General features: G+C 39.0%; 1 protein-coding gene across 9 annotated transcripts in view; it reads right to left on the bottom strand.

Moving 5' to 3' along the window:
• Positions 1 to 23,453, bottom strand: part of MYO5A (myosin VA) — an 89,295-nt gene that overhangs the window by 16,653 nt on the left and 49,189 nt on the right. For 5 of the 9 annotated variants that reach the window (XM_065733849.1, XM_065733851.1, XM_065733853.1 and 2 more), the window contains 17 exons: positions 22,566 to 22,706; positions 21,876 to 22,001; positions 19,895 to 19,978; positions 16,529 to 16,690; positions 15,321 to 15,418; positions 14,579 to 14,665; positions 14,372 to 14,480; positions 13,048 to 13,259; positions 11,977 to 12,133; positions 8,346 to 8,585; positions 7,616 to 7,864; positions 6,430 to 6,523; positions 5,457 to 5,605; positions 4,626 to 4,739; positions 2,673 to 2,819; positions 1,871 to 1,924; positions 1,038 to 1,265 (listed from right to left, as the gene is read on the bottom strand). In XM_065733849.1, the coding sequence (XP_065589921.1) occupies positions 1,038 to 1,265; positions 1,871 to 1,924; positions 2,673 to 2,819; positions 4,626 to 4,739; positions 5,457 to 5,605; positions 6,430 to 6,523; positions 7,616 to 7,864; positions 8,346 to 8,585; positions 11,977 to 12,133; positions 13,048 to 13,259; positions 14,372 to 14,480; positions 14,579 to 14,665; positions 15,321 to 15,418; positions 16,529 to 16,690; positions 19,895 to 19,978; positions 21,876 to 22,001; positions 22,566 to 22,706 (2,451 nt within the window). The remainder of the gene's footprint in view (positions 1 to 1,037; positions 1,266 to 1,870; positions 1,925 to 2,672; positions 2,820 to 4,625; positions 4,740 to 5,456; positions 5,606 to 6,429; positions 6,524 to 7,615; positions 7,865 to 8,345; positions 8,586 to 11,976; positions 12,134 to 13,047; positions 13,260 to 14,371; positions 14,481 to 14,578; positions 14,666 to 15,320; positions 15,419 to 16,528; positions 16,691 to 19,894; positions 19,979 to 21,875; positions 22,002 to 22,565; positions 22,707 to 23,453) is intronic. The other 4 variants (XM_065733850.1, XM_065733852.1, XM_065733854.1 and 1 more) reach the window with 1 other exon arrangement.

The raw sequence follows: 23,453 nt of genomic DNA, 5'->3' as shown, positions 1-23,453 counted from the left end.
CCAATCTAATACGTAAACTGGCTGCTAACTTTTCCATCAGTCACCTACAGATTTCCCTCATACTCATAACTGCTGCAAAAACAGCAATTTGGTCCTACCATTACTGAGAACAAGTTATTCAAGAATTTATCTTCAAAAATTCATTTATAATGTTAACAATAACATAGAAAAAATGAGTTTTGTTTGCTTTATAATTAATCATTCAAAACAAGATATATGCACCTTCATGCATCACAGACTTTCAACTGATTTTGGACAAATATGAATATATTTCTGCAGTAAATGAAGGAAAGAGAAGTCACATCTGTTTATTCCCTGCTGCAGTTACAAATGCTAGAGAACTCATTTCAATTGAACTGATTAGTAACTCATTTAACTTTTCAGGTTAAATAACTTATTTACAAAGTAATTACTTCACTAAATATCTCATCAGAATTATGGCTTTATTATTATTTTTTAGAAAATATACTTCAGGGGATGTACTCTATTCTTCTAAAACACGTGATACCTATCAAGCAATAATATGGATTTTATATATCTTCATAGGTTATCTTTATAAAATTTTATTGGTTTTTCGTGTGCAGCCATTTATGAGCCCACCTAGATTTAGCAGACATTGGTCCTCGTACCTCCTGCTAAACTATTAATTGAAGAGAATTCCTGATAACATGGCAAATTTTCCAGTCAAACTACATAACTCACTAGAAATACGATACTGCTCCGAACGAGAATCATTTCCAAATCGTTAAAAGAGTCTGGGGAGATCTTGGCCAGACAGCCTGTATCTGACAGGCTGGTATGATCTGTATATCTTCATGAGATACTGGTAGATAAGCCCAAGGATGGTTTATTAACAGCCTCCCAGTTTGAATTACTGCAGCGTGTGCACCAGTAACGGATGAATGACTTACACTTTAAAAGGCTTTGATACATACATTATTTTTTCTGCCTTTTCAAGCTAGCTGATAAATTAAATAAGGCATGCCAGTTTCATAATGTAACTTTACTACCCAGGGCATCTCTTGACTACTATTTACCTTGGGTTGAATAGCCTCTTTCTGGCTAACGAGCTGAGACCTCAGGATAAGCACTTCCTCCTTGCGTACTTCCAGTTCTTCGCTTACTGAAGTCAGTTGATCCAGGAGGACTCTGTACGCTGGAGCACCAGGAGCAGTTACCTCTGGAGACTGTGTTTCTGTGAGGGCCTTCTGCAGCTCATTCAACTCATTCTTCAGTTTTTTATTCTCAGATTCAAGCTCTTGACGCTGCAAAGAATGGGGACAATTCCATCAGCCAGCAGCATGGCAAAAAGCTGAGCAGCTGCAACAAACCCTCTGCACCCAGCTGCACATCTGACAGGACTTCACAGAGAGGGCTACCTTTAGACTGAAGTGCCAAAACAGAACCCATACACACATACTGTAGTACATAGAGATTTGAATGGAAAAAAAGAAACAACTATCTTTTTTTTTTCTCCTATTCCTCCCTTAACAACAACAAAGCAAGCTCCCAACAAACAGCTGTCAACAGGCTAAGAAAATCCTGCATCACTCAGGGTTATTAAGAAATATTTTAATTGTTAGTGGCCTAAGGTATGTATCAATTTAAAGAACATGTTTGGAATACAGAGCTATGTTTATCACTCTATCTTCGCTTAAATTAACTTGCAAGCTGCACTAAGCCCCAGTCATACATTCTATACCTCAGAAAAGGCAACCTTACAATAAAACACTTGCTGGGGAATTCCAGTTCTGGTTTTTCTAGCTAATATTCTGGAACAGGAGAGCTGATGTAACGTACCATGCTAGCACATATAATTGGTGGTAATATTCTCACTAGAAAATAACAAAGAACTCCTTCCTAAATTTACCTTGAGTGACTCATATTCCAACTCCGCACCTCTTATTGGAGGCCTTTCCTCCTCCTGTGAAAGAACACAGATAAGTGTGAAAAAACAAAGGAACAAACAATCCTTTCCATTCCTTATTATAGCTGAGGCAGGAAAAGGAAAGAGAGCTGAAAGTTTTTACCTATACAGCTGGAAAATACTTCTTCTGAGTAAAATTCTGCTGAGTGCTTTAAGTTGAACTCACAGGTAATGTCTCACTTAATTGCATGTTTAAGACACATAAACGGTTAATGTAAATAAAAAGACACATAAATGATTAATGTAAGTAAAATCGTGTACCTATCACAGGTAATGAAACAGAGCACAGTGAATGCCAGAATGTTTAAGATATTCACTGTTGAAAATAAATGCCAAAATCAGTTTAATATTTTTATGAGTACTTAAGGGGTCCATCCCAGAGGAGAATTAAATCTGTTAAGCAAGCTTGTCTAATCTTAGCACTTGGTCTCTGATTAAAGCACTTGCTACTCTGCCTGAAATTACTTATTCTCCTCAACATTTGATTGTGCTATTTTTATTCCTCAACAAACAAAACACCAAAGCTCCAGTGCATTTGGCTCCTGTTAACTTCCATCATGGGATCTCAGGAACCTTGGAAAAGTAAATCATCAGTACCTCGTGCTAAGTACCAGGCATAAAATCTGTGGTAAAATAAAGTACTAGGAAGGACAAGGACTTAATAAAAGCCAGTCAGCATTTGCACAGCTGATATTTCACCAGGGATACTTTGGAGTCACCATTTGATCAGCTAGAAGGAGTCCACCTTAGCTTTAGCACGAAGAGCCTGTTCTTCCTTTCTGTCCAGTTCATCCTGCAGGGATTGCTTTTCTTGCTCCAGCTCTGTAACCCGTTTCTGCAGCTTGAGGAACAGAGACATGTCCAATGGTGCCTTTTTCTCGCTTGGCTCCTGCTTTAGGAAGAACAGAAGGAAGTCAAGACATATTCCACTTCCACAGCAAAAGGAAGCGCTACTGTGAGTAAAAAAGGGAAAAACAGACTGGGGAAAAGAAATAACACATAGAAACGTTACTTGATTCTGAGAGTTCACTACTGGCATCTAAAACGTTTCATCAGCTGTCAAAACGCTATTTTAAAAAAGGATCTACTTGCATAAAACATATCTAAGCCTACAGCCTAGCAAAAGGAAGCACTAGGGACAATGCAGCAGACAGCGGTCTATAATTACGCATACCTTTCAATCTTACTTGTTTGGAGGGGGAAGGAGAAAAAAATGTCTGCAGTTAGAATCGTTTGGAAAGCAACTGTAAAACCAATGCTTTTTCTGTTCTTTCCCCCCATTTCAAATTATCTCTCCCGTAATTTCTTCAGATACAGAGAACTCTCTCTGCTGATTTAGATCCATGATTAACAAAGGTAATTAAGTGGGATGACATAAAAAGGCACTACGAGATATATTTTATGCCTTTTTCCTTTTAATATGCTAATTAAACAGCCTGTTCTGGGACTAATCTACTAGCTTTCTCACCATTTTCTGGGCAAGGACCAGCATTTGCCATCTGAAGGTCCATAAAAAACTGCTCCTCAGCCATTTTGTACTTTATGTAGCAAGAAGATTAAAGCATTTACTATGAAGTGCACCATAAAATTTTGAAGCCTAGAAAAGGAACTAGAAAATTAATAATAATGACTTAGCAGATAAGCAAGCATAGCCATTTCCACTTCATCTCCTCTCACTATTAAGGGGAAGGCTCATAAACTACACTGTCAGCTCAGGAAAAAGAAAATGGACTTTCAGGTTGCTGGCTTTATTGTTTCATAATGACATGGTGTCTGTTTTTGTGGTATGGTTTTGTATCATTAATATATGCTATTAATTTTAAGGGGTAAAGTGAATATAGATTTAATCTTCTCAGTGATGCATTTATTCACAGTACTGTTAACTTTTTCTTTCTCCATTTATTAAAAAAAATAAAATCACCAAAATTGGCGCTAGAATAACAACTAAATAAGTCTATTAGCCAAAGGAAAAGATGGTATTTGGCTTGTACGTAAGATCCAATCGCATGCAGTTGCACTGTCCTTTTCTTGACTGCCCCCAAAGATGGGATCATCTTTCTCAAATAATTCTGCAAGGTGAAAATGTAACTGATAAGGTAAATTCTGAAAGACACTGCTCAGAACATGTCAGCATGCTCATGTTGTGGTGTTTGCATCCCTGTCGGAAAATCACTTTCTGAGTTTTCTGAGTTTTATTTCTCTGTATGAAATGGAAGAAAAAAAAAATAATCAATGTGAGGTTCTCATCCTAAACATGGAATGCATTGTACATCCTAAGAGTGCAGGCTGTCGTGTTGTCTCTTTTATTCTTGGAAATACATGGCATACAGACTTCTCAGGAACTCTCATTGGTTTTCTGAATTCCTACGTTGTGGTGAAAAGTTGTTTGTGCTTAAAAACTGGCAGGCAAATGTTTTTACAGATGCAAAAGAATTGGAGGACCAGGTATTCAGTCTGCATTTTCTGTGATGCAGAAGAATTCAAAGCATTCTTTCACAAAGCCTTCTTAAATAGGATTACAGCTAACTACAGAATGAGCTATTCTCAAAAAGGAAATGGAAACAAGACAGATTTAAGCATTAGATTTCTCAATATATAATGTTCACAAGAACATAACACCAAAAAAAGAGAGAGAGGAATGAGCTCAATCATTGATCAATGAAAAGTTCTGCTGTGTTGTTTTTTTTGTAAACATTACCTCCATCCTTAGTGGTAAGTCTTCTGCTTCCGTGATCTCAGAGCTAAAAGTATATTCAGATTCATTGCTACTGTGAGTTGAATCCGTTCTTTTGTGTCCAGGCTTGGGGATGCTCTGGAGTGCAAATTAAAAAAATCAATACCACTGTATGCTTTTTTTCCTGTGACTATAACCTACAAGTTAGCTTGTAATATATTTGGTGTTATTCCACAGCTACCACAATTTACAAGTAAATGTTTTTGGTTCTGGTCTCTTTGACACCTAAGCCTATGGAGAAGTAGTTTACAGGCAAACCTTTGTAGATAGATCAGATCCTATGCTATCAAGTATTGCTGCAGGAAGCAGAATCAAGCAGCAATGAAGAGTTTTGTGGGAAAGAAAAGCTCACTTTCCTGGAAAGGTTCAGGCAGGGCAGAAAAACACAGGTGGCAATTCTTTAGATTTCCAGACATTGTAGTGAGGAACATTTTTTTCCTCCTGCCACATGTAACATTCCTAGAGCTGCCTAAAATTTAGTACAAGCTGAATCTGGTACAAACAGCCTTAAAACATGTATATAACTTCAGGGCAAAGTAAGGGTTGAAGGCGTATGCATTACCCCTAGCAAAGACTCAGCAGAAATTTAGTCTCTTACCATAAAATAGAAAATAAATTTTAAATACACCTGATTTGTCTGAGCAAATCTAATTAATCAATGACTTAAAAGCTCTGTTTTCAGGTATAGGTAAAAAGCAGAGAGTTGACAGCAGTCAGTTACTAAATTACACCAGTAGACTCTTCCTAAACACATCTGTGTACAGCTTTTGATTTCTCAGATGTTTAGCTACTTACCACCATTAAGTTCATTTCATCCTTGAGATCATCATACCGCTCCTCTAAGCGGCTGAACTCGTTCAGCAGGTTCTGATACCGTAACCTTTCATCATTCAGGTCTAGCTCCAACTGTTTTGTTTCCTCCACTAGCTTCTTCTCCATTGTCTCTGTCACAGAGAACAGAAAGCCAAAGTGAGAACTCGAGTTCTACCTATCATGCAGCTCATCCATCCTGTAAGCATAGGACTGCACCAGAAACACATATTGAATACATTCTGCTATTTGAAACTGTTTTGTGGTATTTGTGCTACTGTAGGCAACAATCGAGATGAATATATGAAAGACCAAAGAATTTCTGTGATACGCACAGAATGGTTCTCTCAGTGAGTTCTGCTGCTGGCTTACATTAGCGATTCCAGGAGGGAGGAGGAAGAGGCACCAGGCCAATGCTGCATCATTCAAAACCAAAATGTGAAATGTTCTACACCTCAAGCACACTGACTCTCCTTATCACGGCTGCTTCCATCACAGCTCTGACAATCAGCTATGGTTTGCTGGCTGCTGTCTGTGCAGTGGTAGCAGCAGTTGACACAGCAGCTGCAAGGGCTCAGAAATTTTGGCTCAGACTTACACCCTTCTAATGAGGAAAGCATCAGGCACTCAAGTGTCTGCCTACACAGGGACTACAACATTTGCCTTCACAGTTAGTAAATCACACTGGAAAACTGTGCTACAGTAGATTCATTGAATTAAATATCAGAGCCTTCTTTTGTAAGTTATACTTCGCAGCAAGAATCCTCACCAAACAGATCTCGAACTCACAATCAGAAACTCAAATAGTAAATATTTCTGACGTGAGAGTTTTTACAACAAAGAAATTAAGTTATTAAACTAATACGAAGTACAGCAGATTAACCAAATTTAGCCAATAGAGTGATACTTTACAAGCTAACATGAATTACAAAATCTGAGCAAAGAGAACAGCACCAACCTGTTATCTCCTTTGCCTGGTCATGGATGCGGCGGTTCAGCTCCTCCTTTTCTGTTTTCAGTAATGTGTTCTGCTCTTTCAGTTCCGATACCAGCTGGAGAGATAATAAAATATTTAGCTCAGAATGCACTTAATCTTCCATCAACAGCTCCAACAGCAATTACATCCTTGTAAGAGTTCAAATATTTAGACTTCTAATGGTCCCTTGGAGAATTAAATCTGTGAGCTAAGTTATGACATTTTCATTTCTCAAATTACTTTCTCATATACACCCAACTTCAAATTCTCCCATACATTCTGCATTTGTTCCATTTCCAATCAGATGCCAAAAATGCCTTAGACCACTCCATTATGCAATAACATTTTCCAGTGAAACACCAAAGATGTAGTTTATTTCTTAACAATATACCTTCCTAAAACAGGGACAAATTTCGTAGTTCTCTTGTATATTCCCTTGCATTTATTAACACAGCAGTCTAACATCCACCCAAAAGTTGTGTCACTTCAACTGTGCTCAAGTTTGCCAGTTACTCATTTGTCTCTGTTTATGGATATATCAGATTCACTTTGCTTAATCAATTAATATTTTTTCCTTTCATTCAGCTAGTCTTGAAATTCATCATGGCAGCACCACATAATGATGGCTCTTCCAATACTCAAAACTTCAACAAGTAACTGTGACAGTGAACAACTTATTTGATACATTTGTACTTAAAGCAAAGCTAAGGGGTTAGTCAAAACCTGCTGAACTAAAATGCCCACACATATGTGAGCTCAGCAGGGTAATTAGTTAAATGAGACAAGATATAAGCAGGTATCCTTTGAGTACAGTGTATGGAACTGATTTATGACATCTATACAGCTGTACTTTCTAGGTAGATGAAACGATTTCTTTGTATGATGTGCTATCTTGGACTAATTGAGTGAGCCTGGGTATTCGGACTGGCAGTCTTTCAATACAGAAATCTGACTAGACTGAGTACATGTACTTCACACAATATATAAATTTACCACATTCTTCTAGCATAGCTGCAGATATTTAGCTATCAAGCCTATTTAGGGTTGGACAGTTGTAACACTGCTTAAAAATACTATAAAAATGTCAGACATAAAACCAAAGCAGTTAAGTCTGGGCAAAATGTGAGAGGACACCATCTGCTTGTACACCTTGGGACTGCATACTTACCTGCTCAGTTTCACGCTTGTATTTGTCTGCCCATTCCTCAATTGTCTTCTTCTCAGTCTGAGTCTGCTGCAGCTCCTTCCGGAGCTTGGCAATCTCCTCCTGAAGGCTGAGAACACGGTTGGTTGCATTCTTAGCCTCCTCCTCACTCATCCGAAGCCTCTCCACATCACTCCGAAGCTTCTCTTTCTCGGTACTGTATGTGACCTCCAGGTTATTCATCTTCTCCAGCAGAGATTTGTACTCTTTGTTCTTTGAAAAAGACAAATGAGACATAGTAGCAGTTGGGAAAGTTCTGGTTTAAGGAAGCCTTCTGGTAGCTTACAAAATAATACCCACGCAGGGGAACAATTGAGCAGTTCTTTTCAAAAAGCTTCAGTCTGTTTTGCAGAAGAATTGCTTAAAGCAGTGACAGAACAGTCCAGTCTCTAAGATTACACATTAATGTACTGAACTAAAATTAAACAAAGAGCCCACAAACACCAAACACGATCATCTCACCTTCCCCTTCAACTGAGCAATTGGAGTACTTCCAAAGATAGACTGAAGTTAAAGGAGCAGATGCTTTCTCTCAGTGCTTCTGAGAGATACAAACATTTGTTTTACAATTTCAGTTCAGCTGCTGTCTACCTTTCTCTTCTATCAGCATTTCCAGGCAGAGAAGAGATTTTCAGTGAATGCCCATATTGCTACAGAAGAAACAAGATTTCCAAATGTTTTCCCGGAGCTTTACCTGTTCATCAATTTTCCGCTGCAGCTGCATGATCTTGTTCTCCAAGCCAATGTGAAGCTTCTTGTAGCGCTCCACAGACCGAGCCTCTATCTTCAGTTTCTTCAGCTCCCTCTTGGCCATCATGCGCCGGTAACAGCATTGCAAGTAAACAATTGCCTTCAAGGTCCTACGGTACTGCACTCGAGCCAGCCAACCTCTTACATGTTTCTGAATAATAACAGACTTGTGCTCTCGAAGCATCTACAGTTAAGAAAAAGCACCACAAGTGGTATAAGAGTTACACCTGCTCAGTTCAATAGACTCCATAATGAAAGGTGTAAGGATGATGTCAACAGAGACACCTGGTCTGAAAAGAGAAACTGCTGGTGAAGAGGAAAAGAAACGAATCTGGAATAAGAGTAAAAGACAAAATGGAATAAAATGAAAAGGAAACAGAATTAAGAACATGGAAGGAAAGAACCAGAGACACACTGAAGAACCAAGCATTTCTTTCTGCTGATGTCAGATGAAGCTAATTACGAAAATACATGGTACCTGTTGGCAAGATTACAAACACAATCCAGATGACCAGAATGTTTCTTTATTGTCTCTTTTACTTTTAAACTTCTTAAAAGCATTGACACATGCAGCACAGAATTCATCAATACGCAGCATAAAATCACTGCACTTCAGACATACCTGCAGCTTTTACACACTATAACCCAGAGCACATTTCAGCAGCTGTAAGAACAGCCATCCCCTAGGTGACTGAACTACAAATTCCAAGTTCCACTAAGTTTTCTCTTCTTTCTTTTCGTTTGCTATTTCTTATACTCATCAGCATGGAAAAATATTTTTTTGCTCTATTTATTTTAATCAGAAATTTTAGACTGTAATAATTCTAATGCACCCCATGGCAGAAATTTCAATGATAACTTTGAGGTGTAAAAGAAAAAAAAAAAAGTTGTAACTATTTTGTAAAAATCACCTTAATGAAAACCAATCAAGAATGCTAGTAACCTTTGTCAAAGTGTCAGCCACAGATTTCCACTAGGAAGATTCTACTACGTGTTTCTGGATCCTTAACGCATGGATTGAAACAGTAATCCCCCAGGTCTGGAGCACTTGAATTCCAGTAGACCACAGCTATGCTGAGGGAGCATGCCCAAACCCACAAGGCTCACAGGACTCTGAGAACTCCACAGTTCACATAATAAATCTTCTGCAAATTAAACAGTTTATTCTAAAGAGCAAAACTATTTCAGATTTTGTCTTACTGGATTTGGCAGCTTAAAGATCATACACAGTTTCACATTCTTACTCTGACTGACCACAACGCTGATAAAGTAAACTAGTACTGTAATCAAATTTTATTGTCTTTTATACTTCTTAGCAAATGAACTGAAATGTGTTAAAAGCGTTGTATTTTCAGGTCAATGAATTTAAAAGGTTCACTGGCAAAGTGGCAACATTCTAAGAAATAGAAGCTTTCTGCCTTAGCATTCATTTTTAAAGAAAAAACTGAGGACTTGAAACACAAGCACTCAATTAAAAAGCACAGCTTGTTAAGGATATAGATCCCTTCGAAGTACAGCAAGGTCAAAAGCCAAAGTCCTTCCGACTGCAAGTAATGCAGCTAGCACTCCTGCCTCTTCCACACCAGCTCCCTGAAATCGTCTTCCAGGTTATCCAAGATGCCTTAACAACTAAGATACAACTAGCCTTCAACAGCATTGTCACCTTGAGCTTGAAAGCAGTAAGTTCCATAGAATACCTCCATTGTGCAGGGTTGGTCCTCATCTGCCAGTGAATTCTTGCACCCATCCAAACCAGTGATGAAACAGCACACTCCAAGTCACTTAATTTATCAGGTATTTTCTCCTGGAAAATATAACCTGATAACCTGATGTAAAAGTTCTGGAGGAACTAAATTCCTTCTTAAATGAACAAGCACATCGCAAGATGTGAAGCTTTCCCCAGGACGTGTGAAATAGACGATCCAACCATTTTAAATTCCTTGTGCTAGTCATATGACTAGCAACCCATGCCCTCTGTTATAAAAACAACAACAGATACCTTTCACAATCCTAACTACCAGCACGGGCACCATATATTATGTACAGTCACAGCTCAGCCAAGGGTGCAGCCACAGGACAATCTTTCAGTTTCACTCACCCACAATCATCATGAACTTCAGTACAGCTGTGTTTACCTCTGCATGCATGGCATGCAGAGCTTGTGCTTCTGTCTCTGGACATCCCTGTACCTCAGCTTTTGTAAAATAGCATCTTTGTGAAGGTGTTGTCTACACGCCATAACTCAGATGCAGTTAATACACCTTTCATCTGTGTTGCGAACTTTGTGTTTTATTGTGGTGAACGATTTACTGCTCTAGGGAGAAATTCCCTGACAGGCAAGTACAAATACCATGTATGGTGAGCCACCCAGAAATCCACAAGAGACTCACAGAATCATTAAGGTTGGAAAAGACCACCAAGATCAGCCAGTCCAACCACCAACCCACCACCACTCTGCCCACTGACCCATTTTTATTAACAGGGAATAAGACAGATCTATATAGCATCGTGCTACAGGACAGATGTGGTATATACCACTCACATGACTAACTTCAGGTCTACAGAACCATCTACTGCAGCTGAACCACTTTCCTAAGGATGGCCATTAGCCCAACTGTGCAGTGACCTGCATCATACTGTCATATCTGTCAGACCACAGTTATAAACATATATAATCTTACAACATACAATATGGCTTCTAACACTGAAGATGCCAAGAACTCTAATAAAAAAAAGCAAATAGAGACCTTCACAAAATTACTGAGTCAAGCAAAGCAAACAGAAGTTAGAAATTCTGATCAGGGATTGCTTGTTTTCAAACTTACTGGTAAGGACGCTACTTAAAACAGTTCTCACAGAGAAGTACCATGCAAGATCACATTTTGTAATCTAATCATTCAAATCCCAATTCTGTTTCCAGTCCTATAATCACTGAAAAGGAAATTATAATTTCCTTAAAAAAATGTTTATTTTTTATCAAGGGCAGTCAAGAAAATGTTATCAGTATCCCTAGGGCAGGATTATAGCAATTTATCTCCAAAATGAAGCCAACATCAATGCAAAAACACAAGAACCTGACAAAGTTTTAATCTCCTTGCTAACATTCGTGTCCTTCGCATATTCTCTCCACCCTTACACAGTTTCAATGATTCACTGAAATTAGAGATGGAATAGGAACACTACCACATCATACATGCATGCTGATGTGAGCAATGCTGATTTGGACTCATGAAAACATATGCACAAAAATCTATTTTCAGTATTTATTTTAAGTGCCTCTACATTCCATATAACAAATGAAAACATTTTCTTGTCTATAAATCCCTGTTAGATGCTTCACTGACTGCACAGAAATATGCGTTCATATTAGATGACAATGTGAACACCTCTGAAATGAGTAGTTCATTGATTACAATATCAGAACGTTCTAATTTCCAGGTGCTGCCTCTCTATCCATTTGTTTCAGCATTATGCATAACAGCATGTAGGTTCCCAAGGGGACACCAGAAAGCAACTTCATTCTCAAGGTACGAGGAAATAAAGTTAGAGTAAAGAAATAAAACATTATTTCTTACCATTTGGTACCTGTTCCTGACTAGGTAACCTCTTAGAAGAGCCTGAAGAGCAATAGTAGCATCTCGCATGCATTGGTATCTTTTGCGGACCACATACATACGCTGGAACTTCTGGATAATGATGGCAGCCCGTGTTCTCCGTAGGAACATGGCATAGCTATGCAAGAAAGATCACAATAATACTTGTAGTTGTTTTCCAACATTTAAATACTATTTTTTTACAACCTGTAACTTCACTCACTTTGTTAAGAGCTACGTACTTCCCTTCAGTTTCTTTCTAGTGTTGTCAGCAGTACCACATGTTGACTTGCTATTTTACCGTATGGCAGTACAACAGAACAACAAAGAGAAACCTTGAGAGGTTTTCCAGGAGATGTTTTCACTTCTTCTAGAAACAGTGCTACTGAGCTGGCAAAATAAATTCCTTTCTCATCACCTTTTCTCCAGCTTTAAACCTATTTTTGCTTTCAGACTTCCTTTCCTAAACTCACCCTTTAGCAAATGTTTGCTCATTCTTGGTCTTCCCAGGAAGACAATTGCAAAGCATTGTGACATAAGCCTCTCTTCAAAGGTAAATACTTACAGTCTTCAAAACCATCTTGTCTTTAATGATGCCACCTTCACTTCTACTCTTTGTCTCACGCAGGGCCATCCCTCAGGACTAAATCCAAACAAATGACTCTGACTGACCTATCTCCCTTCACAGCTGCATTCTGGATGACAAATAACTTCTCTAAGCAGCACAGACCCAGTCGGGAGTGGATATGGAAACTGGGTAATGACAATTTAACCAGAAGCCCTCACTTGCAGACATATCTCCTAGCATTACTTTTATTCTGCTCCTACTAACAACATACTGTTCTAAGCATCATCTGGCCAGCGTGTACTGTCAAAAGGTCAAAAACAGTCAGGAGAGACACACTCATTACATTCAATTTCCTTAATTTCCCTGTAAAATCATTTCCTTTCAGCCAGCATAGAAAGGAGAGAGGAAATATATCACATTTGAATGTCCTACTTAAAGGTATCTGAATTGAGGCTAGTGTGGATTTTCCCCAGAGTATTGCTTACCATCGTGCTTGGTACCCTCTGACATATCTCTGAATGGTGATGGCAGCCTTCCTCATACGCATGTACTTCTTTCTCATCAGCCAGCCTCGGATTGTCTTTTGGATGCGGATACAGGCAGCTCTCAACTTATCTGCCCTTATTTTTTCAAGGTAGGCTACTTGACCAGCCCGGAAAAATATTTTTGTCTTACCAAACTGGTACTTATCCTTGTCCTATTTTCAGAGGTAAAAAGATAATCAGTTATAGCACTAAATGTTAGCAGATTTAAAAAAATAATAATAAAAAAGGCATGAAGGCTAAATGAAAGTACCATTAGTAAAGAGGCAAATTTACCTGTGTAATATTTAAAGAAAATCTAGACTTCAATTAGCTACTGAAGGAGAGAATTTTCTCTGTATGATTATGTTAACAAATTAACATAATAAGGTCACAAGCAGAGCCTAAAGAAATAAAACAAGGTATTTGCTTAAAGAAGAATGCCACAAAGTTTGTGAATGACATGGAAGGCTACAAGAGATGAAGAGGGGGCCCAGAGGATGAAAGTGATACAGGCAATGCACATTTGTAATTTCTTGCTTAAACAGTGGGTGAACCCCTCCCAGTTGCCTACTTTAAACAATATTACACAGTATAAAGGAAACAGCTCAGACTTCAAATGTGTACTTATCATTTACTGCCGTCAAGACTGAGCCAGAACAAAACATATCTATGCCACTGAAATACATCTGAAATTTCACAACTAAAGCAGAAAGAAAATAATATTCTATCTCTGAATGGCTGCAGTGCTCCTTGGAGGGAAACCTTGAGACTATACAAAGGTATGATAAAAACAAGTCCTTTGTTAATTTTTTGATATCAAGTTGGAATGAAAGGCAGAAGATTTTACTTCAGTCCAGCCAATGACACAGAATTTGGAAAGCCAAGTTCCAACTTGTCCTCAGAGAGCTTATTTTTCTTATTTCCATAAACATCTTAACACTGACACTGCACTTGAACAAGGAACATTTCTTGCTTTTGTATCTTTAGTAAACTTTATTTATTTCTCTTCTGAGTAAGTCTCAATTAACCACCTTCTACGTGGGTAATACTTAAAACTGTCTCTTTGGAGCCTCATTTCCTCCACTGCTCATTGGCTCTTAAGAAATTCCAAGAAACCAGATCAGTTCAGGTTCAACACAGCATAGCCTGGAAATGCAGAGCTGCAAAAGGAGGCAGGGGGTAAAGCAAAGGGCTGCTGAGGTATGACAAAGGCTGACAGCACTGAGCAACGAGACCTATCTTTATTCCTTCAGATTCCAAATGCTCTAAGGACTACATCTAGTACCAGAATCAGCTTCTCCAGGACATTTTTACATGTCTGCTTTCGGTCGCTAAGGACATCTTTCTGCTTCATCAGAACACGGTAACGGCTGAAGAACTCTTGGTACGTCCACCTGTTCCATAGAACAGAGATAGAGTCAGTCCAAACAACAAACAATTATCTTACAAAGAATAGCTAGCTGAAAGCAATCTAAAAACGCAGCAAACACACCTGGAGGGAAAACCAGCCGCGCTGATTCGGATGGTCTCCAGGACACCACAAGCTCTCAGCTGCTGCACTGCTCGCTTCTCGTCAAATCTATGTAGGAATGAAAAGAACCTGTCAGTGTGGAGTCTTGTGTTACCCAGTACTTTGGATATGTGAGATGTGACAACTGGATAGCAAGTACATCTAGTTCTTCCACAACTCAGCAATAACAGATAACAGTCTGATCATGGAATTCAGAATGGCTTGAGCTGCTTGAAGATGCTCATCTAAAGAAGTCTTGTCCCACTTCTCAGCAGCCTGCCTGACACACGTGGTCATGGAGGTCTTTGTGTGCCCAGATGTTAAACAGGCATTTCAGAAAAGCTCTGAGCAAGAAGGCAGGGAACAACTGGGAATACGAAAACAATGGAATTAGCAAAAGCAAATTCCAGCAAATGTAAGATATGCTGTCAGTCAAATCCAAAACAGCTAGAATGAAACTGCAGATATTTCTCACATATCATCATCAAAGAAAAAAAGCTCAGAAAGAACTTCTCCCTCTATTCAATCCCAAACATACCCTGCAGTAAGCAAACATATACACGCACAACAAGCACACAACAGAAATGAGGCACACCAGCTCTCTCACAACTGAGCAATGTTTAGCAGAAACATAGAAACACAGAGCATAGAATCTTGATCCTGAGTCCCTGAGGAATTCCCTCCCGTTCACAGGCCTATATGAACCATACATGAACCAGCTTACGTGAATGGAAACTTGAAATCATTGGGCTTAATACAGCGCACATAGTGTGGAGTTGTAGCATTCAGGGTTTCCATCAGCAGATGAAGAGAGTTTCGAAACTTATTGAAAAAGAAAGGAAAAGCATCAAGGAACAATCCAATAGTCATGTTTAAAAGAACTTTTTCTAAGGAAAGCAGATTAAGCGATACTTGCTTATTCACAATAGTGCTTTTGGTAGAAAACACAACACTAACTTGTTTTTGTTATGGCAACACATATTAGATCCAGATATCCTTTCAGGGTAAGCTACATTACAACCAGAGCTCTAAATGTTAGGCTTTATGGGAGTAAAAGTCCCTGCAGGCATGTGATAAATAACAAAAATAAACCGAGGTATTTTCAGTTTCTGCCTATCTCTTCTACCCTACAACTTGCCCAATCCATCTCTTCATGAGTGAAATTCATGGCATTGCTAAATACCCATTTAATTTTATATCAATTTTAAATCAAATTTAAAATCAACAGAAAATAACAATCATCACTTCCTTCAGCCACAGTGATTCCAGTGCCAGACCTACTGATGAGAACTTCGGAAGATATCCTAGAAGTCCCAGGCAAAGTGAAGTGGAACTGCCCAATAGCACAGTGGTACAGGCTGGCCAATAGATCAAAACTCAGTACCAAACTGTCAAAATTTGGCTCCTATGAATATTCCAAGGGACAATCCATCATGCATAATGTACTAGCTGAGGACAAAACCATCCTGAGAAAATATGTTGAATCTGTTGACTGGAAATTAACAAAAAATAAAGCCATATTGATTTACCTGCTTTTAATACAATTCTGGCACATACACATGGATATTTTATGTTCAGCCCCTGACAGTTTTCTGAGGCCTGAAGTCATACTTTTGAATTGATTCAGAGAATGTGAAAAATGACCAAAAAGACCCAGTACAAGATTTTCAAAGCTTCTCAGCATCCAACATGTTAAACCTACTTTGAAAAAAACATTAGTTACTGATTTGGCACCGCAAAAAGAATTGAGTACCCTGAAATTCTGGATCAAAATATATTACTAATTATGGCATATCTGTCCTAACTATATGTCATTAACAGCTGCCCCAAAATCGTTAGGGACCCCAGGAACCACCAGCATACCCAAAGACCTATCAGACAGAGGAAGATAAACAGCAAGATTATTTAGTACAGCTGCATCCTCAAACTCACCTGATGTCCCACAGTTTTCTTATGCTCCTTGCTAGTTTGACCTGGTCTGGCCTTGGCTGGTTTTATAGGAGTTCGGGACAATAGCACTCGGCCTGAAGGGGTTGCTGACGTGGGACTGATGACCTTCTCCTCATCTTGGAATAATTCTGGTAGCAGCTTAAACTGGTATTAACAACAGAAAAATTACAGAGGGTAAGAATGCAGCAGGTGATGCGCTTAAGGTGATTACAACCAGGCTCAGTTTCTGTATGAACTGTTTTCTTTGGTGCCACGTAGGTTAACAGGGGGATAAATGTAAAATAGCACTCAAGCAATTAGTACAGTGAGTGGGTCATGGTTTAAAACTAAAAGTGCGTGGGTTTGATCAGCGAGTCTCCTTCTGAAGATAAAATTCTGATTTGAGTTTTCTTTTCGTAGTGCCAGGAATAGCTTCCTTGTGAAACTTAAGATACCGACAGCAGTTTCATAAGTACCAACTGCAATTACAGATGGCTTCTTTGGTGAAAGAGGGAAGCAACAAGGTCCTTTCATATTCCAGCAGCGCATAAAATTCGTTTGTGTGGTTGAGGAATATCTAGGACACTGAATAACCCAACAAACAACAAAGATTATTCCTCCTTTATCGCTCTAACTTGAAATAACAAACTTAAAAGAGGAATCATCAGCTACAAAACTGCCAGCCAAATTCATGTGACTGAAGATCTGCTATCAGACCAGTGAGAGGGGAAGAAAAACCTGAAAAATCTTTCCAAATATCATTCAGATCTTCTAGTACCCTTTCTCTAATAAGTACAAAATACACTCGTAGATAATAGCTGGTTTGAATTAACTTGTAACTAAAATTAACACCATCGGGTCTTTCTACCAAAAAAATGTATCATTTCAGAAGCATTATAAAAATAAGAAAATCTGAACTTCTCTACTTATCAATGAATAATCTTTTATCTAGTATCTGTGTATTTTCTCACATGAGATAGGAACATTCATTTTTCAGTGCTACTTAGTGCTTGGGCTAAGTACAACCTAAAAAATAAGAAAAACTGTTTTTGCCTTTTGGTGACCATGCATGATACCCAGTGAAAGATACTGTGCAACAGAATGGTATTTGTGCTCCATGGTTGTGCCAGACGTGCTAGCAGAAGGCATCCAAATGGTCCTCAGTAGTATCTATCTAGCACAGAACTCTAGCTTAATATAATGACTGTGTGGATATCCTAAATCCCTGAACTTAGAGAAGAGTATTGCAACTCAACTTTAACTCACCTAAGTCTGACAGGTCAAGGAGCACTGTTACCTTAGATTACCACCTTAGATTTAGCTGTGGATGAAGACACCTCCAGAGAGTGATTTAGTCTGCCTCCTTCCATGACTGGACAAAGAGTTTAGGATGACTGGGCCACCACTGGCTCATTCAGCTGCCTGCAGTCAGACAGCACGAAGCTATGTTTGTAGGCATCTAAATTACATAGCTGAAGCCTTTAAATCCATATAGAAACTTATCTGAATGCAATATGCTTTGTCTGAAAGTACTAATGCTTTGAAGCAACGGAGGTGCAGGCGACGAAGGGGTGCCCAGTGTCTGAGTGGTGGATGGCTGAGCTCTAAGCTATGAAGTACATGAGACACATTTCCTTCCTCTTCCCACTCCTGGGAAAACCTGGCTGTAAAATGGATATGTAAATTTCAAAGTCACAAATTTCATTTACTACATACTGAAGAAAGGTGCAATATATGGCAGCAGAGGTCAACAGGAGAGCAATGCTGACAAGACTCACACTGGGGGGGGCATTTATGTTTTAGTTTGGGTTTTTTTTTTTTTTTATCTTATCAGTTTTCCTTGTTTTGCAGAACACTAGGAGTGTTCAAAGAATGGAAAACCACTGATCAAAGGGCAGATAATTCACATGGTAGAAAACAAGCAAGCACTTTTTCCCTGTAATTTTTTTCCAACTACTTGACATTCTGCTGATATAATCTTAGTGACAATGTCTTTCAATACAAAACCAAAACAGAAGATCTTAACATGCCAGTAGCAAGCACAGAAGCTGAGGACATGCATGTACTTTCATGATGCATGCACAGAACTGATTCCAAGCAGGTGCTGTGGGTGGATTCAAAGAGAAGGCCAAAATATATAACTCAACACTACACTGCCTGCCAAGAGAAGAGTTCGTCATGCACTTCAGAGAGCAAAGAAGCATTTGAGCTGTATGTTTAAACCCCTAGCAGCAACAGCATGCATGGGCAGGATGACAGATGATGCATTCCGTTTAGAATTACCTTCTGTTGAATGTGCACAGCAAACCCAGAGAAGAGCAACAACAAAGAAGGAATAAAAATCAGAAATACATTCTTATTAAAGTTACTAATAAATAGGGTCTGCCGAAAAATAAAAAATGAGACATTCTCCAATTCAAACTTTACTTTGGAAAATACATGCTTTGTTAAAATTTACCATTTGGCAAAACAAGACTTGTTTCTTAGCACCGAGACTGGAATGACTTAGCACAGTGAGCTGGCAGCCCCCAAGCTGCTGCAGTGTTCCCCACAGCAAAGCCACTGCCTTCAGCCATTTCAATGTCTCTCTCAGTAGAAAGTTTGCTGTAGTTTTTTTCATTATACTACCCAATTTAACCATTTAACTTCATAAATCTGCTCAGAATACAAACAAAAGAAGAAAACTCTTGATAGAATAGCATAATTTAAACAGTCTGTCCCTGATAACAAGTTTCCTGGGCCATCAGAACTAAAAAATTCCCAAGGATCATCACACTTTCATAATTTAATTGCCTTTACCTTTCAGAAGAGCACAACCAGCATTTTTGACATTAAAAAGCAGATGGTGCCACTGAAGGCCTGCTCTATAATACTCCTTAATGCAGTGTATTCTATTCAGATGTTATCAGTCTATCATAGACATCAAGGCGAGACTCAGCCAGTTCTGGTTCATGTCCTCAGGGCTTGTAAATTTCCTTCCTCTCTCATTTTGCTTCTGGAACAGAACTTGTCACTCCTCCAGTGCTACTCTGCTCAATTGTCAGGCCATATGCAAGCAGTTTCTGTTTACAGATTAAAAAAGCCTTAACTGCTAAGCCTTCTTATGGTACTACAGTATATTAGAGGAAAAAAAGAAGGTTACATTTTGATCTACTGAAATCAGCAGCTAAATACAGAGAGATCTTAGCTGGAAAAAAGCTAGGCTGCAGGACTTCCTAAATTCAAATGAATAAACAAGTAAATGTGATATAGACTATGTTCATCTTCAGTCAAGGGGGAAAAATTTCCTGATTTTATGAAAAATTTCACATGAGGCTTAACTCAAGACATTACAACTACAGAAAAAATAAAAATAATCCTTATACTAACCTTACTCGATTTTAGGACCTTAATTTGTTCTTCAAAAACTGTGTCCTTATTCTTTTCCAGAAAGCCTTCACATTGATATTCCACCTGAAAAGAATCATTTGAAGAAAAAAAAAAAGTATTAGAATCGTGTAATAAAAATAAGTAGCACAGAATCCACTAGCTATAACACCACATTAAAATATAATTCTTCTGGGTGTTGAAAATACCAGCTCCCAGGAGGATCTTTGTTAAATATAGATTTTGCTCAATGACAGTGCTTTCCAGTAAGTGCAAAACTTTGTAATTCACAAATGATGCTACAATGATGCTACCCCTCAGGCAGCAGAAAAAAAAACAGGGAATTCCTAGGGGGAAGACAAGGCAGAGGATTTTCCAAGGTCTGCCTGTAACTCAAAGCCCACTCTGCACATTATTTTGAGTACCACTCATTTTCTTACTGTGGGAGATAATGCCACGAGAGGGCAGCAGGATCTCTGCTTTTCTCACAGAAAAGATGATGACAAGGCACACAGCTCCTTCACATGCCAGCTACAAGTTTTATTTTTTCAAGATGTCTGCATGCCCTCATGTAAGCACACAGGAAAGCACGTGCTGCTTGGCACAGACAACACGCTGGGGCTTAGGGCTCAGCCAACACCTGCCTGGAGCTCATTTTAGGTTTCCTCAGATCAGGCATTGGAACATCCATTTTTCAAACATCAAACTTTAGACTATGGAACAGTACAAGAAATGTGAATTAAATCTTCTTTGTTCTCTCATGTAGCAAATAGAACAGAATTCACAAATCTATAGAGTTACAGAGCTCACGGGGCTTTCATTAAGGTAACACTAGAAGCAACAAGAACAGGATCTCTCCTCTGTGTGTAATTTGAAGAACCTTTGAGAAATCAAGAGGAGGCAAATAAAGAACTCCAGCCCCTCGAGTCAGCACATTCACATCTATGATAAGAATTCCAGAGCTCACACAAGCTTGTGGTCACAGTTTTCTGACTAAACTGACAAAATTCTGAACCAGCTTCTTCATTTAACAGGACAATTGTCTTAAACTGGATTTTATTTTCTTTCTTTCGACTCAGCTGGGCTGTCCACTGTCAGATCTGAACAGAGCATGCACTCTGCTGTGAAGAGCTGCTCACTGACCAGAGGCAAAAGGTGGGAAGAGCACATAGCAATGCAGCGATAAGCAGCAGGGTGTGCAGTTAGCTTGCTGCCTGTTTGCAGCAAAACTGGCATTCCTTCATCGTTGGTCTTTAGCTAAAACTACAGAGTGAGATGCGATTCTCTATTCTGCCTATTTCTGTAAAGTAATTGGAATCTCTGTTGTGACTTGCAAATACACATTTCAAATGAAGGATGGTTAGTGGTTACAGCATGTGATAGGAGTCAGGAGCTCTTGTTTGCCTTCCTGGCTCTGCACAGCTGCCAGCTCAACTTTCTTTGGAGCTGGTGTGAAGGCAGGCACACATTTTGCAAGACGCCAAGCGGAAAATTAGGCTGCTGTCCACCAGTCAGCCCCTCAGCTTGTTCTTTCTGCCTCGTGGCCAGCGGGAATGCTTCCTGGGTGCTCCCTACCCCACCTCATCAAACTGAATGGCATTAGCCAAAACCTGCTGTTGAAACCACGCCAGCTGAAGCAGCTCACCCTGACTGAACTGAGAGAGAAAGCAATCAGCTGAAACCTCCAGCAGATTGAACGGTGCTGTAACAAGCACAAAGAGCTGATAACTTCATGCGCTGGCAGAGATATGGAAACATCTGTCAATCCACAGCCTCAGTTTTGCATCTAAGATGCAGACAAGTTTCACCAGGTGGTGGGGCAGCCCAGCAGCTCTCTAGTACACATTCAGGCAGTTCCTGGGCACCAGCATCCTCTGAGCTGGGAACACCACAGCTCCGCTCCCTGGGGCAGCACTTGTCCCAGACTACTCCCCCCCACACGCCTGGCAGCTTTGGAAGGAGGTACCAGCAGAAAACTCCTTACCTTGTCAGCAAAGTGCTTGATGATAAAAGCCTTATTGGATAAACGTGGTTTTTCAAAGAGGACACATTTATTCAAATGAGTATTGTACAGTTTTTGGGCCCAACTGTCATCCGAGCCTTTTGGCATCTATGTAAGAGAACACAAAGGAATTTCTTACGTCCTGAAAACTTTTTCAGTAGCAACAGAAACCAAGGAGGTGAGGACAGTATTTTTCAGTTTGCTTCCAAACTTCAGCTCCTTGGATTTCCAGCACTGCTCTAAGCAAGTAGCCACACACTTACTTTTCAGACACTGTGGACTTAACACAGCCCTCATCACTGCTATGTGACACGTGCAATGCTCACAGCACATCCAGTGTCACACACACATGCTGGTGAAGATCCCAGAGGAATGGTACCTGACTGAGCAGTGGGTTAGGACTTAATTACCATCACTATGGATACACAAAAACCCAGGCTGAGTTCTCACTGAATTATCATAGAATCATTAAGGTTTGAAAAGAAATAATAATAACAATTTTAAAAATATATTTTTTTCTCCTTCTCTAATTGCCACTTATGTTTCTATGTTCTTTATTTTCGTAGCAGAGAATCAAAATAAAGGCTATATGCAGATTCTTTTTCCCTGTAAGGCCCCAAGTAGCAGGACAGATGATGACCTCTTTCCCTATAAAAGCCCTTGAAAACACACCTTGCATTCCTCGTCCAGCAGATCCAGAATTCCCATTTTGGCCTCTATGAGGTTGATGCATGGCTGATTGTCATAGAAATCAATCAAGGTCCATGGTATTTGTTCTTTCATGTATTCTTCTTGTTCCAGCTTAAACACATGCTACAGGCCAAAAAGAAAACAGTTTTCCATGAAACAAAATGCAGAATAAATACATCAAACTCCTACCTGAACTCATCTTGGCACATTAATCCAGGCTGTCAAGTAGTGCACAAGTTAAACTGAATAAACCTTTTAACAAGTAACGAAAGGCAAATTAACCTTTTTTTCTGGCTTAAAAGCAACAGACTGAATTAAAGTACTCATCTGTACTCTCTGCAAAGAAGGTCTATTTTTCCTATCTTTTTCCTACATTGTTCCACGGTTACTATAAGCTCCTTTTTCTAAAAATAACATAAAACCCAGAAAAAGCTTCAAGTACAGGACTGCAACTTTTAAATTGGGATGTGGCATGCACTTATGATTTCAAACTTACGAATACTGCTCTATTTCAAGTAAAATTACACAATAAATCTTTTGTGTTCTCTTATAAAACAGCAGAGTTCCATTTTCTCTCAAATGACTGTTAAGTTTTTTCGGAGATGACGTATTATGCTAAATATACTCTTGAGCAAAAAACCTGCAAGAATGACTAAGAGTATTAGCGTGACAAATTTTGAGGAAAATGCATCTGGTACAGAGATCAATAAAAATGATGCTGTATATTTTTAAAAATGTATTATGCAAAAAAAACCCCTGCACGGATTTAAGAAAATGTGCGTAGGAAATAAAATTCAGGAAAAAAATATGAACTATAGAATATTAAACAAAAAAACTGTGGTCTCAAAAGCACAAGCATGCTTTTTAAGA

This window comes from Cyrtonyx montezumae, unplaced genomic scaffold, assembly GCF_038088225.1.
Source record: "Cyrtonyx montezumae isolate F1298 unplaced genomic scaffold, pur_monq_1.0 scaffold_17, whole genome shotgun sequence".
Classification (NCBI taxonomy): domain Eukaryota; kingdom Metazoa; phylum Chordata; class Aves; order Galliformes; family Odontophoridae; genus Cyrtonyx; species Cyrtonyx montezumae.
Note: the sequence above shows the minus strand (reverse complement) of the source record. Positions and strands in the feature narration are given on the sequence as shown.